We start from the raw sequence: 14,993 nt of genomic DNA on the forward strand, positions 1-14,993 counted from the left end.
TTTTCCTCTTGGATTCAGTGGGAAATGTTTTGGTATTGTGGGAAATTGGTTCATTGTTGTCAAGGTACAGTGAAAACCTTGTCTTGCTTTCATACAGATCAAATCATTACACTGGGGTGTCCCAACCTCTGGTCCACAGACCCCCTAATGGTATTGGTCCACGGCATAAATAAGGTTGGAAACCCCTGCATTACAGTGTATTGAGGTAGAATAAGCTTAAATGTCAATGCAGTGTAAAAGCTACAGAGGAAGTGTAGAACAATTGTTTTCAGTGAACCACAAGATTCTAAAGGGAGCGTGGGGAAATAGGGCCCTGGTAAGTTTAAATTGAGAACTGAGGTCCCAGTAAGCCAGATGCTGAACTGTTGGGATTTACAGCACTCGATAGATTATTGGAATTTTCCTGTCAATGAATCCTTGTGCACAAGTAGTGAAGCCTGTTCATTTAGATGTAGACTGAAATCTAGTATGGGTGACGTTTCACCCTTTGTTCAGTATGCAGTTGAAAATATTTATGTATAAATCTTGATAATTATTTGGTCATCCCTTTTCTGCTAGTATTTCCATTAAATGTTTTTGCTTTTTTGAAATCTCAAAGATTACCATTGAAGCTATGAAGAGTGATATTGACGAAGTCGCCCTACAAGGAATTGAGTTCTGGTCCAATGTTTGTGATGAGGAAATGGATCTGGCTATTGAAGCTTCTGAGGTATATTTTATTTTAATGTTACAAAAAGATGCATTGGATTTAATTCTTTCTGCCTTTCCTTTGTGGGGATGCAGAGGCATAAAATTTTATGCTAGGAAAGCTCCTGGAAATGTTAAGCCATGTCCTGTTTATCGGATGCAAAAGAGCCTGTGGCACTATTTGTAAACTGGAAGGGCACTGTCTCCTGTGTCCTGACAAACTGCTGATCCCTCAAAGAGATTTGATCAATTTATTTGTTTGAATTTGGGAGCACAGAATTTTTCTATTCTAACTTTGCTGCAGTTATTGTAAAGAATTTTCCTTGGTTGTAAAGTATTTTGAGGTGTGTTGTGGTTGTTAAAGAGGTAATCATTAAGTTTGTTCTCAATTTCTTTGCCTGTTCCTGGGACATTCCTCATATAGGAGACAAATCTCAATTTTTCAAACAAGAATTTTATTACTTTCAGGGTGCGTTTGCCTATTTTGCTTTTCTACATGCTTACCTACTTTGTTCAGGTGACAAGGGAATGTACAATTCCAGCTGCTGATTGTGACCATGAGGGTTTCCTCTGGATCCTCCCACAGTCCAAAGATGTACTAGTGGGTAGGTTAATTAGCTATTGTAAATTGTCCTGTGATTAGGCTAGGATTAAATCGGGGGCTTGCTGGGCAATATGGCTCTAGGGGCTGGAAGGGCCCTATATAAATAAATATATAAATGCGGCGATGCTGATTAGTCACAAGCCACTGAAAACTGGTCATGCAATGTATTGATGGTCTTTTGTAGCACCAACTACATGAATGCGTGACCAGTTTGGGGTGAATGGTCCCCATCACCAATACAAGCTGAAAGCTGTGACTTCAGATATGTAAAACATAGTGCACTGCGCCACAATGAAACTGTAGTTATGTTCAGCCAAAGCAGAGCCTTTATTTGATAAGCTGTGTAAAAGTGAAAGTTCTTTTCTAGATTCAGAGTTGCATTGGATATAAGAGGTGCGTTGTGAATTTGGTTTATTATACTGGAGTAATTTGTATTGATTTCTTTTTCCTTTGCACAGGCAGCAGAACAAGGAAGGCCTCCTGAGCATACAAGCAAATTCTATGCAAAAGGAGCGTTGCAGTATTTGGTACCCATTCTCACTCAAACTTTGACTAAACAGGTAATTCTAAGATGGTTCAGATGAACCTGTATTTGATTTTGTGCTGATTACTTTCTTTGTGCTACAGTTTGATATGAATAACAGCAAACTATTTCACAACTGAGTTAATTGCTATTTATTTATACTCTGCTCAATTGATAGCTGTGAAGTACAACGTGCACAAATACATATACTTTTGAAGAAGACTTTTGTACAACATTAAGATTGAGCTGTAATTATACATTTAGATCAGCTCAGATGCTGGTTTTGGAGGTGAGGCTGCCTCCTTGAAGCAAGTTGAAAGTTGTTCTATAATGCCATCAGGTTTCTTTCCCATTTTGGGAATATAGTTGTGTTTTTCTTTTAATTTTAAGTTTATATTTCAATATGACAAATATGTAAAGCACACCGGCTCCATTTTCTTTGAATAACATTCTTGTTGGTTATAAGGGTTGGATAATATTTGATTAATCAAACAAAAATTTAGCTCTAGATTTTACTTCTGTTGAACGTGAAGGTATTTTGTTTGTAGAAGGAAGGAACATGCTTTCAATTTGGTGCCAAATGTGCATTTCTCTTCCATTTGTTACTATATCCAAAGTATAATAGACTGGAGTACAATGTGCATTTCATCCTCATTGGAGATACTCCTGATATGGCCCAGGTCAGCTAATTGCTCCCTTTTGCTTTTTTCATGGATATTCAGACTGCAAAGATCTGTTTGGGTTTTTCTAAGGTTCTGAATGGTGTATAGATACAATTCTGTAGCAAAGAACTGCAAAACAGCTGACATTATTATGCTCTTGCCTTGATAATTTTTTTAAAATTCAGAATGCTGACTGCTTCCACTTGAAACCAGTTTGCATTTTAGTCAGCTTATTACAAATGTTAAGATATATAAATTATTTGTGAATGCTTCTGGCTAATAGAATGCTCAAGACAATGAGATTGTGGTGCTACTCCAATCCGTGCAAAACGGGTATCTACAGTGCATGAGGTACAGCTTAATTTGGAAAAAAAAATCCCATATTTACAAGCATCAAATGACTTAGTCCATAACACTCAAAGGCCATCGGCAGGCTGGGGTGTAGTATCATTCAGCTGCACAATAGACCTGGAAGAAGCTGTTTTTAGGTCTTGCTGTCTTGACTGAGATGTTTCTGTATTTCCTACCAAATGTCAGGAGTTTGAAGGGTGTCTGGGATGAGAGGAGAGTGGTTTGAAGCTGGCCAATGAGAAACTGCTATGCTTGAAAAATAAATTAAGCCATCACCTTTAAAAACAGCTAAACTTTGTCAAGTTATTCTGAATTTGTTAATATGTTTACCTGTTATTATTAGTTGGAGTATTGCTTTCTGTTAATGTGCTGGCATATGATGGAGCTGGCTGTTTATAGTGGTCCTAGACCAAGGGTTCCCAACTTTTTTTTTTAGAAATACAATGGACCATTACTGTTAAGCAAGGGGTCTGTGGGACCCTAGGTTGGGAATCTGCATCCCTGTGAACTGTAAATCTATAAAGGAGCTTTTGTATTTCTATGTATAGTCTTAATCGTTTGTAACTCCATGGTTAAATTTGATTTGGTGTCAGTGCACATGTCTGAGAAAGCAATACGTGGTTTGTTCTGGACTACAATTTTAATGATTAGCTTTGTCACATGTGCATTGAAACATGCAGTGAAATGCATTGTTTGTGTTAACACTGGCGCAATCTGATTTGTACTGGAGACAGAAAGCAAGTGTCGCCACACTTAACAGCACTAGTTCTTGTGTCTTTGGAAGTTGGAGCATTCTGAGAAAGACCACACAGTCATAGGGAGAATATTCAAACTCCTTCCAGCAGTGGCAGGAATTCAACCCCGATCTTGCAGCTGATGTGTGAAGTGTTACACTAATACCTACACTACTGAGTCTCCCCATGTCATCCTGTATTTCTGTGTGAAAGTAAAACCTCTGATAAATGGTGATCTTCATTCTTGCATGCTTGAAACTAAAACAAGTAAAGTAAGTTTAGGTAAATTTTAAGCATACAAAGCAGTTAATTTGAATTCTTCCATTTCTTGATTGTCAATGACTTGATCAGGTTACTAATTTTTCTATTTCTTCATTGTATGAACTGCTGGAAAACATCTAATTGCTGATTCAGAAGATCTATATTATTTGATGTAGACTGGCAGCTTTGCAACGGTGCTTTTTAACTTTGTCCTTTCTCTGCAAGGATGAAAATGATGACGATGATGATTGGAATCCATGCAAAGCTGCTGGTGTTTGTCTCATGCTGCTTGCGACCTGTTGCGAAGATGACATCGTTCCACATATACTCCCATTTATTAAGGAACACATCAAAAATCCAGACTGGAGATACAGAGATGCCGCAGTGATGGCATTTGGCTCCATATTGGAGGGACCTGAACCCAATCAGCTTAAACCACTAGTGATACAGGTAGCAGTATATTCTATTGCATTTGTTTTTTCAGTCATGACAACTGAGTCTCAAATATTGTGCTTTGAAATTTTGCTCTGGCTTGGTTATAAACATTGGGTATTAGCAATGTGTGCTGTCGACTTTCAGTAAAATTATCTTGGGCTTTTGAAGAGTGTTACCAGATTAGACAATAAAGCACATGACTTACTAAATCAGGTAACTGAAGAAAACATTTTATTTGAGTGAAGATGCGGTGATTTTAATTGAGAACTCATTTTGCACTGCAGCTTCCTGTTTTAAAGAGCTGAGGTCTTTCTCAGACTGGTGCAAAGCCTTGGAACCCCAAAGGCGCGCGGTCAGTGAGCCCTAAGAGCAGGAGCCAACATCGTAAGGAACTGAAGTTTAAGTGCAGCTCTAGGTCAGGGTCTTCGACAGAACCCCATCCACCTTGAAAAGGAAAAAGAGAGACATCAAAGGTAGAAAATAAACTGTTTCTGCAGATGAGTTGTCTAGCGCCATCTTAGCTCTGCCCAGTTGACAAGGTGTCTTCATAGTAGTGATATCGTCTAGTGATAATGGAGTTGAGAAAGATAATAAATTGGCCATGGTGGCCTGATTGGCCTAATTCTCCTCCATTCTGTTATGATTTCTCACTTTTAAAAATTGCCAAAAGTAAATATTTGGCAGGTTTAGTCTTTTTTTTTAATATCCTTGGTGTGTCATTTTTGATTGAAGGCGATGCCCACACTGATCGAGCTAATGAAAGATCCTAGTGTTGTGGTTCGGGATACTACAGCGTGGACAGTTGGTCGAATTTGTGAGTTGCTTCCTGAAGCTGCCATCAACGACGTATATCTTGCTCCATTACTACAGTGTCTCATTGAAGGCCTGGCTGCTGAACCTAGAGTTGCTTCTAATGTGTGTTGGGTAAGTTACAAGTTAATTTAATAAGTGTCAGAAAGTTCAGCTACTGATTCATGGTTTAATTTCAAAATTTTGAAAACTGCAAATAAGTGGTTTTAAATTAGGTTTTGATTGCTTTAAGTCCCTCACCCAGTTCAGTTCTATTGGTTGTGGAAGAGGATGTGACAGACAGATGCTGATATAAAGCTCTATTAATAACTTCCAACTGTGGCTCACTTCCTTTTCATGCTCATTTCTTAGTTATTTCTCTGAGCTACAAAGAGGATCTACAATGTCGGCTGTACACTTTCTACCATTACCAGCCATGAGTTGTACCTTATTCTAAGCATGCACTTTGAACTTTTTGAAATAGAGAGCTGTTTGTAGTGAAGTGTGGTTATTATTTGTAAATGTAATTTTATGCCTGGCTGTATTTGAGAAATGTGAGATACAGTGGGGGAAGTCAGCGAGTACAGGTGTCAAAACACCGTGAGCTGGCTGTGTCTTTAGTAGTGTGATCCTAAGCCTGTTATTGATTCCATCTGTAGAAAGGTTAAGATACCATAAAGCCAACCATTACAAGCATCTTATGAAGTATTTGTGAGGATGATCTAAGACTTAACTGTAGAGATGGTACATTTAGGAAAATCTTGGCTTATTTCATTTTCCCTCTTTTTGTATTTGCACAGTTTTGGGTATTTTTGCATTTTTGCATGTTGGTTGTTTGTCCTGTTGTGTGCAGTGTCTTTCATTGATTCTGTTGTGGTACTTGTATTACTCTGATTGCCTGAAAGGGTTTTTTATGGTGACATATGCACTTAAATAATAAATTTACTTGAACTTTGGATTTGCTCCCGCTCTCTCGCGCGACCACCTCCCTCACTCACCCTCTCAACATGGTCTCTTTCTGTAGGCATTCTCCAGCTTGGCAGAAGCTGCTTACGAAGCTGCAGATGTAGCAGATGATCAAGAAGAGCCTGCAACCTACTGTTTGTCATCATCTTTTGAATTGATAGTACAAAAGCTGCTGGAAACTACTGATCGGTAGGGGATCTATCCTTAATGCATTTACTGCTATTTAGTTCATTGAGATTCAGGTTTATCATACAGTGAAACGTGTCATTTGCAATAACAGCACACAACCCGGAGAAGTGCTGGGAGCAGCCTGCAAGTGTCACCACAATTCCTGTTCCAACAGCAAAACAAGCCCCTTTCTTGCCCTCACATCCCCGTCACCAGTCCTAGGATTCTGAAACTCGTGGGCATTGGGCCTCAAACCACCATTTCTCCTGGATAAATGAGTGATTTAACACTGGTAATTTAGGCTTTGTAACTACACGACAGATTTCCTGCAATTCTTAAAGCTTATACTTGCAGTATTTTGATACATGACAATTGAAGCTAAGTTGTAAGTTACTGTTTGGTCTTGAATCCAGTAACTTGTTTATGTGAGAGATTAAAGAACACAGTGGATTCCAGTAAATTGGGTCATCGGTTAATCAGGGCAGCCGCTTATTTGGGGGCACTCTTAAAGAACAAAAACTGAGAAAATAGCAGGAATTCCCTTTGTTTATTTGAGACGTCGTGCAGCTTTATTGGGACAGAAGACTTGCCAAACAGTGCATGCACTTAGACACAACACCATGCTTAGAGTGAATGGGTCTTAAATTCAGTTGTGTGTGTTCGTGTTCAAAAGGCAGTGATTTTGGTCACTGATGGTTGGTGAGAAATAAGTCAGTAAGACAACTTGTAACTGTTTTGCTCACTGCAGTTTCAAGCATTTGTGCTTGGAGATGCCAAAAACAGGAGTGATAATGAAACTATTTCAGCAAGTTAGGAACTAGGAAGAATTTGAAGGTATTGACAGTACTATAATGAAAATGAAGATTTGGAGGATACAATTGTATGAAGGCAGTCCATTGTCTGCCCTGATTGTTGATTTGTAGTCCGTCAAATGAACGGCAGTGAACACTGAATGAACTCTTCCATCGATAACTATTAGGAACTAATACAGTTTTATAGAATTGTTGTAGTATTGGTAATGTTCTAATAGTGGCGCACATTTGTAACCAAGTCCAATGCTCTTTAGGCCTGATGGACATCAGAATAATTTGAGGAGTGCTGCCTATGAGGCATTGATGGAGATTGTCAAGAACAGTGCCAAGGACTGCTATCCAGCTGTGCAGAAAACAACTCTGGTTATCATGGAAAGGCTACAGCAAGTATTGCAAATGGAGGTCTGTATTTTAATGTAACTCAGTTCCCATTTGAAAATAGTGTCATGTTTTATAGTTGTGAGTAAAATTGTGATCTAGGTAGTATAATGGACAGCAAACTTTTTATATTTTGAAGGCTGCTCAAAGCCTATGAGCTGAGTGCTGGCAGACTAAATAAATGCCCAGGGTTGTTTTGCATCCTTTGTTTCTTTGGCAGAAGTGCTTTAAGATGCATTTGAGCAGCAAACACATCTTACGTGGTTATTGAAATAATGTATGTGCAATTCTACATCCTCCTGTTTAACAAACGTGTGCCTGTGCCTTAAAATGCTGTCATGAAGTGACATTGCACTTGTATAAATGTTCGTAGGCAGCGCAGCTGGTCACAAATGCAATGGATCATCTTATCAGTCATCATACCTGAAATCCAAAATTCTGATGTGTATATTTTGCCAAAACTAGCACATTGTCCATTGTCTTGCAATTAGTTTGGCCAAGAATGTTTTGGGATGCCACGTGATTTTGAGGGATTCTGGTAATTAGTGACACTGTACTTTGAATTTGGGTAAATGTCCTATTAAAATGTTTAAAGTTGCTGATTGTCGTTTTGTTTCTTTCAGTCTCACATTCAGAGTACCTCAGACAGAATTCAGTACAATGATCTTCAGTCTCTCTTGTGCGCTACCCTACAGGTAACTCATTCCAGATAATCTGGATAATACCATAATTACCCTTTTATTTTGCTACTTTTCCCCATGCTCAGAATTTTGATGTCAAACATTATGTTTACCATTATGTTATTAAATTGGCTTCCTGATATGTGCCAAATTAAGCCAGATGGAGCAAATTATTTATGTAGTTCAGGGGTTCCCAACTTTTTTTATGTCACGGATCCCTACTGTTAACTGAGGGGTCCATGGACACATTGGTTAGTAACCCATCATCTAGGTGAATTGCAAGCCAGAGCCTTTATTTCTCTCTGCATCTTGTGGCACATCAGGCAGCAGTTTTGCTGTTTCTTTAGCGTTTGTGGCAGAGTTGCTAGCTCGACTCTCAACTCAGCATGGATAGGAAGTGTGTGAGGAGCCAGCTGGATCCAAACTCTGGCCCACTCCATGCAGTCCAGTATGGGTGCCACTACACCGGCTAGCATAAGGCAGATCGTTCATCTGTAATTACAGAATTATTTAAGCCCCTTACCCCTTACTGGGTCATGGGCTGCCAATAGCAGCACGACAGAATCTTTGATTCTCGGCCAGTCTTTCAAGTTATCCCCAGATGTAAACCCATCTTTGAAGATCCTCTCTCTCCCAGGGATGAGGTCTTTGGAGCTCTGTCAACGTTTCTGTAGCTTTTCTGTTTTTATGGGATGGGGTTGCTAGCCCCATGCCCAACCCTCCTCTCAGCTGGGCTTGGAACAGTCTGTGGCAGAGTTACAGAATAACAGTTTAAATTTGCTTCTCTGAACACCTTTAATGATGACAAGTTCATGCACCACACAGAAACACATTGGTGAATATGAATTTTTCTGATGCAGTGTGAAATTTGTGTTTTTTTTTTAATTAGTGATATTATTTCTCTTTATGACGTTTTTCTTTCTGACTCCTAGAATGTTCTAAGGAAGGTCCAGCATCAGGATGCACTGCAGATTTCGGATGTGGTGATGGCTTCGTTGCTGAGGATGTTTCAGAGCACTGCTGGTTCTGGGGGAGTGCAGGAAGATGCTCTCATGGCTGTTAGCACCCTTGTTGAAGGTACGTCTCAATTTAAGGAGGGGAGGAGGAACTAAAGGCTTTCAGATTGCTTACTTCATCTGCCAGCAATCATTTAAATAATTGATTGTGATAAGTGCCTCTATTTGGATAAAGTCAAGTTTTATTTGCTATGCTCCCTCCCTTCACAGCATGTTTTTTTTATATCCTGTTGTAGAGTCCAAATATTCTCCAGGGGATTTATTTTTGTGCATGCCAGAGAGCAAGAGCAATCCTACACACGCTCATGCGTGTGCGTCACTAATATGATTAAAGATAGTAGGTTAAGTAATTGATAGTGAAGCCTGAATATTTGGGGCAGTCCACTAGTTTTCTATTTCCAACCTTAAAAATGACCTATTTATTTTAAACACGAGGTTCTACGGATGCTGGAAAATCCAGAGTAACACACACTAAATGGCTGAACTCAGAAGGTCAGGCAATATGGATAGGAATAATGAGCCAACATTTTGGGCCAGCTATTGTTGTCCATGTATAGCTTGTCCTTTTCATTTAGTGCCTCTTTTAATTCCTACTAAGTACAATAACTAACTACTTAAAAATCTTTCACTGCTAATCTTATTGGCCTTATTTCCTAGTCCAATCCAGACAGTTATTCTTTCAGTTTGCTCTAAGTGAAAGGCACTGGCTTTGTTTGCCTTCACATTCTATCTGGAGTTCTGCCTTATTGTGATCCTTGTGCTGTAGAGAGTCTTCAACTCGTCCAAGTTCCTATTTGTGATAAGTGACTAAATATAGTGGGCTGTATTAAATTGTTCTAAATTATCTTTGTGCTATACATTCTTCCATGTTGTCCTTGATTTCTTCAGTCATAATGCAGCTGAAAATTATCCATAATTGCAGCTCCCTTGTGCACTTTATATCAGAAGTAGGGCACCACAATAGCATAGTGTGCCAATTGCTATTACACTTTGGGGCGTTACAGGGTTTTTACAGGATGGGGTTAAGGAGTTGTGTATCTTCGCCATGACCGTGTGAGTTTCCTCCGGGTGCTGTGGTTTCCTGCCACATTCCAAAGATCTGCCGGTTAATCGGTCATTGTAAATTGTCCTGTGATTAGGCTAGGGTTAAATAGTTGGGTTGTTGGGCGGTGCAACTCGTTGGGCTGGAAAAGCATGTTCTGTGCTGTATCTCTAAATTTAAAAAAAAATAAATATGTAACACCATTTTTGCTTTGTTTTGCTGTGAAAACACAATGGGAGCCTTTAAACCATTCTGACCTGTTATCTTCCCACTGTTGTTCCTTATTAACACCCAAATTGTTTCCACTCTATGGTCGCTATATCACTACGGTACTGATACTTTTGAATTAAACTGCCACCTCTCCTTTCTGTAAATTCATTTAGAATATTGAATTCTCTGGAATGTTGAGTTCCCAGTCTTTGTAACCCTGCAACCATGTTTTGGTAACAGCTGTCATAATTGTTTCCTTGTTTTCCATTTGTCTGATTTGTATATTCAGGTAGAGCTATAAGCACTGACTTTTCTTTTCATTTCTGTTCACACTTTCACTTTTCTGCCCCTCCCTTAAGCACTTTGGTTTTCTTTCACACCTTTAACAAACCAAGTCACTCTTTCCCCATTTGTTTTATTAAACTCCAGAATCAGGCCTGTCTCTGTGGCTGCTTTATTAGGTGCACCTGTTCTTTAATGTAAATTTCTATAATGGGGAAGAAATGTGAACTAAATTACTTTAAATGTGGAATGATTGTTGGTGCCAGATGGGGTGGTTTAAGTATCTGAAATTACTGATGATCTGGGATTTTCACACACAAGCCTCTAGAGAATGGTGCTACAAACATTCAGTGAGCAGCAGTTCTGGGTGTAGAAAAGCCTTGTTAATAAGAAGAGGTCAGAGGAGAATGGCCAGACAGGAAGGTAACTGCACGTATTACAGCAATGATGTGCAGATCATGTCTGAACACAAATATGTCGAACCTTGAAGGCTACAGCAGCAGAACACCACAAACATGAGCTCAGTGGCCACTTTATTAGGAACAGGAGATACCTAATTCAGGCATAAATCTCTATAAGTAGTGAGCGGGGAATCATTGACTGTCCAGAACTTTGATGGGGGGGGGGGGGATTGTTCCTGAATTGGAGTTTTCAGGTCCACATACCACCACCTTCATGATAGATGATAGTAGCAAGTAGAGGGCATATCACAAGTCATGGTGATGGGTGCACTGCTTTTTGAACATTTTCTGTTGCACAGTGTTAGACCATAAGACTTGGGAGCAGAACTAGGCTATTCAGCCCATCAACTCCACTTGGCCATTCCGTCATGGCCCCACTCAACCCCATATACCTGCCTTCTCACCATCTCCTTTGATGCCCTGACCAATCAGGAAACTATCAACTTCCACTTAAAATATACCTGTGGATTTGACCTCTACAACAGTCTATGCCAGAGCATTCCACAGATTCACTGTTCTCTGGCTAAAATAATTCCTCCTTGTCTCTGTTCTGAAAGGTTGCCTCTCAATTTTGAGGCTATGCCCTCTAGTTCTGGATAGCCTCACCATTGGAAACATATTCCTCATATTAAACCTTTCATTCCCAGAGTCATCCTCGTGAATCTCTCTCCAACGACAACACATCCTTTCTGAGATATGGAACCCAAAACTGTTGACAATACTCCCATGATGTTGCCGACAGAGTCTGCAGCCTCTTGCAATCCTGTGAATTGGAACCTCATACTAGGCTGTGATCTGCAACCAGTTCTCCCATTCTAGTACTTAAACTAGTTCTCCCAGACCAGTGATTGAGACATGCATTTATTTCTAATTTTCCCCCTACCAGTTTGTGACTCAGCTGAGAATCCTGAGGTTATTACCTTCTGTGTTCTGCTTTTTAATTTGGCCTTGTGTTGTTTATTTCTCTCAAATCGTTAAATTAATCCCCCATCAGCCAAGATGGATATCCTTAATCTTGGCGACACACCTTTGCACTTGGTGCAGCAAAGAATATGTTTCCCTATCTCTGCTATACCATTCCTCCCACTGCTAACCCCCTATCCCAACCACCCCCCTCCCTAAATATGGATGTCTCCTGTGCTATGGTGTGTGCTGTAGACACCGTGTGGTATAAGAGCAGAATTAGGCCATATGGCCAATTGTGTCTGCTCCACCATTTCATCATGGCTGATCCAATTTTCCCCTCAGCCCCAATTTCCTACCTTCTCCCTGCAACTCTTCATGCCCTGGCTAATCAACCTTAAATCTGGCTGCCTTCAATATACCAATGACTTGGCCTCCACAGCTGCTTGCAGCAGCAAATTGACCAAATTCCTCTCCCTGGCTAGAGAAATACCTCATCTGTTCTAAATAGAAATAGCACTTTTTGGAGGTTGTGCTGTCTGGTCCTCCACTTCCCCCATCATAGGGAATATCCTCTCCTAAACTACTCTCCTGAAGCCTTTCAACATTCAATGGTTTTCAATAAGGCATGTTGACCATTTTCTTTGCAATCTATGCCCTCAAAAAAAAAAAAAGGACCATGATATTCCTTTAAACGATAGAAAGGGCTAAGATGGCAAGCGGTCCTGCCTTCCATATCTCTTGCAGCCTCACTCTCCTGTCCCTGTGCTTGGATTAAATTTTAAATCATTTAAAAGGTGTGACTTTATCCTAAAACACAATGTGGGTTGCATTCTCCCTCTGCTGATGTCTTGCCGTGTTTATAGCTTTAACACATCAACTTTGAGCTGGCATTCCTTGAAGAACAAGTATTTCTGCAGATGTGTTCATTATGAGCTACGTGTTGTGAATTAATTGGAATTTAATTATTTTAATAGTACACACTGCCTGTACTAACTTCCCTTAATTTAAATGTATTAATCGGAAGGACGGTAAATCATAAACACGGGATTCTGCAGATGCTGACAATCCAGAGGAACTCAGCAGGTCAGGCAGCATCTATGGAGAGGAATGAGAAGTTGACGTTTCGGGTCAAGATCTTTCATCAGGGCAGGGAAGGGAGAAGAAGCCAGAATAAGATGGTGGGGGAGGGGAAAGATTGGTGGGTGCGTTATCATTTACCTGCTACTATATAACATCCCACGAGCACAAACCACCAGAAATATTGTGACCAGGCCTTTTTCCCCTCCTTTTTATATTCACTAAGCTTTGTCTCACCGTTTTCCCTCACTATACACTTGCCAGGCCTGTCTGAAGGTTATAGCTGTGACAGATTTTTCCACTCAGACATACTCTATTTGGTGGTTTATATATTTCTATTCCATGCAAGTTTTGTTTATGTAAACTTTTTTAAGACTAATACCTATCATTGAGGTTCAATACCAAATTCTTTGATTATTCCTGTTAATTCAGTAAGCTTATCTGCAGAAGTACATAAATGTAGAAAACCTGAATATCAAGTGCCCAGATAACTTTTGAAGAAAATATTGCAACCTCTTTCCAAGAGGTAGAAAATTGTGCATTAGACTTTCTCTTTCTTTTTGTTTTAGTGCTGGGATCTGAGTTTCTGAAGTACATGGATGCCTTTAAGCCATATCTAGGGATTGGACTGAAGAATTATGCAGAGTATCAGGTAGGAACTTGATGCCCTTTTATGTTGGAATGATATTTGTTAGATTGATGGAAAAGATAAATGTCCCACCTGAAAGTGGGTTTTTTAAATTGGATTGTAAAATTACAATTCATTGAGTATGCAGCAGGCATGGATCATGCCACCCAAGGCACCAGCAGAACTACCTAGTTTCAATTATTAAGGCAGACAATTATTAAATGGGATCTGACTTGGTAAAGCTATTAGCTCGTGTTTTCAAACTTGGTTATTTTTGTTGAAGGTTTGTCTTGCAGCAGTAGGCCTGGTCGGTGATTTGTGCAGAGCGCTGCAATCTAATATGCTACCTTTCTGTGATGAAATGATGCAGCTCTTGTTGGAAAATCTGGGGGTAAGCATCTATGCTTTTAAAATCTACATCCTTTGCTTTTGCAGTTACAACTTTGCTCTTTGCTCTGTCAAACTGTCTATGAAATTTTATTAAGGACTTTACCTGAAGAGTATTGATGTACAGTTGGCCCTCCGTATCCACGGGTTCTGCATCCGTGGATCGAAAATACTGTACAGGTTTCCCCCGCTATCCGAAAGTAGAGCAGAAATGGCGTAAAGTGAAGAAGCAGTTACCATTAATTTATATGGGAAAATTTTTTGAGCGTTCCCAGACCCAAAAAAATAACCTACCAAATCATACCAAATAACACAAAACCTAAAATAACACCAACATATAGTAAAAGCAGGAATAATATGATAAATACACAACCTGTATAAAGTAGAAATAACATATGTACAGTACAGTGTAGTTTCACTTACCAGAATCAGGAAGACCGTGAACACACTGGAAAGTTCACGCATTTTTCTATCATACAGTTCTTTATAAGCACTTAAAACATCCTGCAAACCTGCTCTAAACCTATGTGCCCTTTCAAAATTAAAGTCATACTTTTCTGCAATCATTGCAGCACTGTCAACCGTAGCGAAAATCTCACGCAGTTCAAAGCTATGGCGTGCACACTGCCTCTATAACGGCTCGCTGCAAAACAAACGCTGAACGCTATTTTTGCCGTGGCAGCATCAGCGTTCCCAGAAGAGCTATGATGGTTGCATCTGTACTGAACATGTACAGACTTTTTTCTTATCATTATTCCCTAAACAATACAGTATAACAACTATTTACATAGCATTTACATTGTATGAGGTATTATAAGTAATCTAGAGATGATTTAAAGTATATGGGAGGATGTGCGTAGGTTATATGCAAATACTATGCCATTTTATATAAGGGACTTGAGCATCCGCAAATTTTGGTATCCGTGGGGTGTCC

The 14,993-nt window shown here is 39.6% G+C and overlaps 1 protein-coding gene across 1 annotated transcript in view; it reads left to right on the forward strand.

The window, feature by feature from the left end:
* LOC134340145 (importin subunit beta-1) overlaps positions 1-14,993 on the forward strand; it is a 36,029-nt gene that overhangs the window by 14,884 nt on the left and 6,152 nt on the right. The window contains exons 8-17 of the mRNA XM_063037041.1: positions 599-709; positions 1,750-1,851; positions 4,048-4,272; positions 4,990-5,181; positions 6,071-6,201; positions 7,247-7,394; positions 7,994-8,065; positions 8,983-9,127; positions 13,614-13,696; positions 13,956-14,063. Coding sequence (XP_062893111.1) covers positions 599-709; positions 1,750-1,851; positions 4,048-4,272; positions 4,990-5,181; positions 6,071-6,201; positions 7,247-7,394; positions 7,994-8,065; positions 8,983-9,127; positions 13,614-13,696; positions 13,956-14,063 — 1,317 coding nt within the window. The remainder of the gene's footprint in view (positions 1-598; positions 710-1,749; positions 1,852-4,047; positions 4,273-4,989; positions 5,182-6,070; positions 6,202-7,246; positions 7,395-7,993; positions 8,066-8,982; positions 9,128-13,613; positions 13,697-13,955; positions 14,064-14,993) is intronic.

This window comes from Mobula hypostoma, chromosome X1, assembly GCF_963921235.1.
Source record: "Mobula hypostoma chromosome X1, sMobHyp1.1, whole genome shotgun sequence".
Lineage (NCBI taxonomy): Eukaryota > Metazoa > Chordata > Chondrichthyes > Myliobatiformes > Myliobatidae > Mobula > Mobula hypostoma.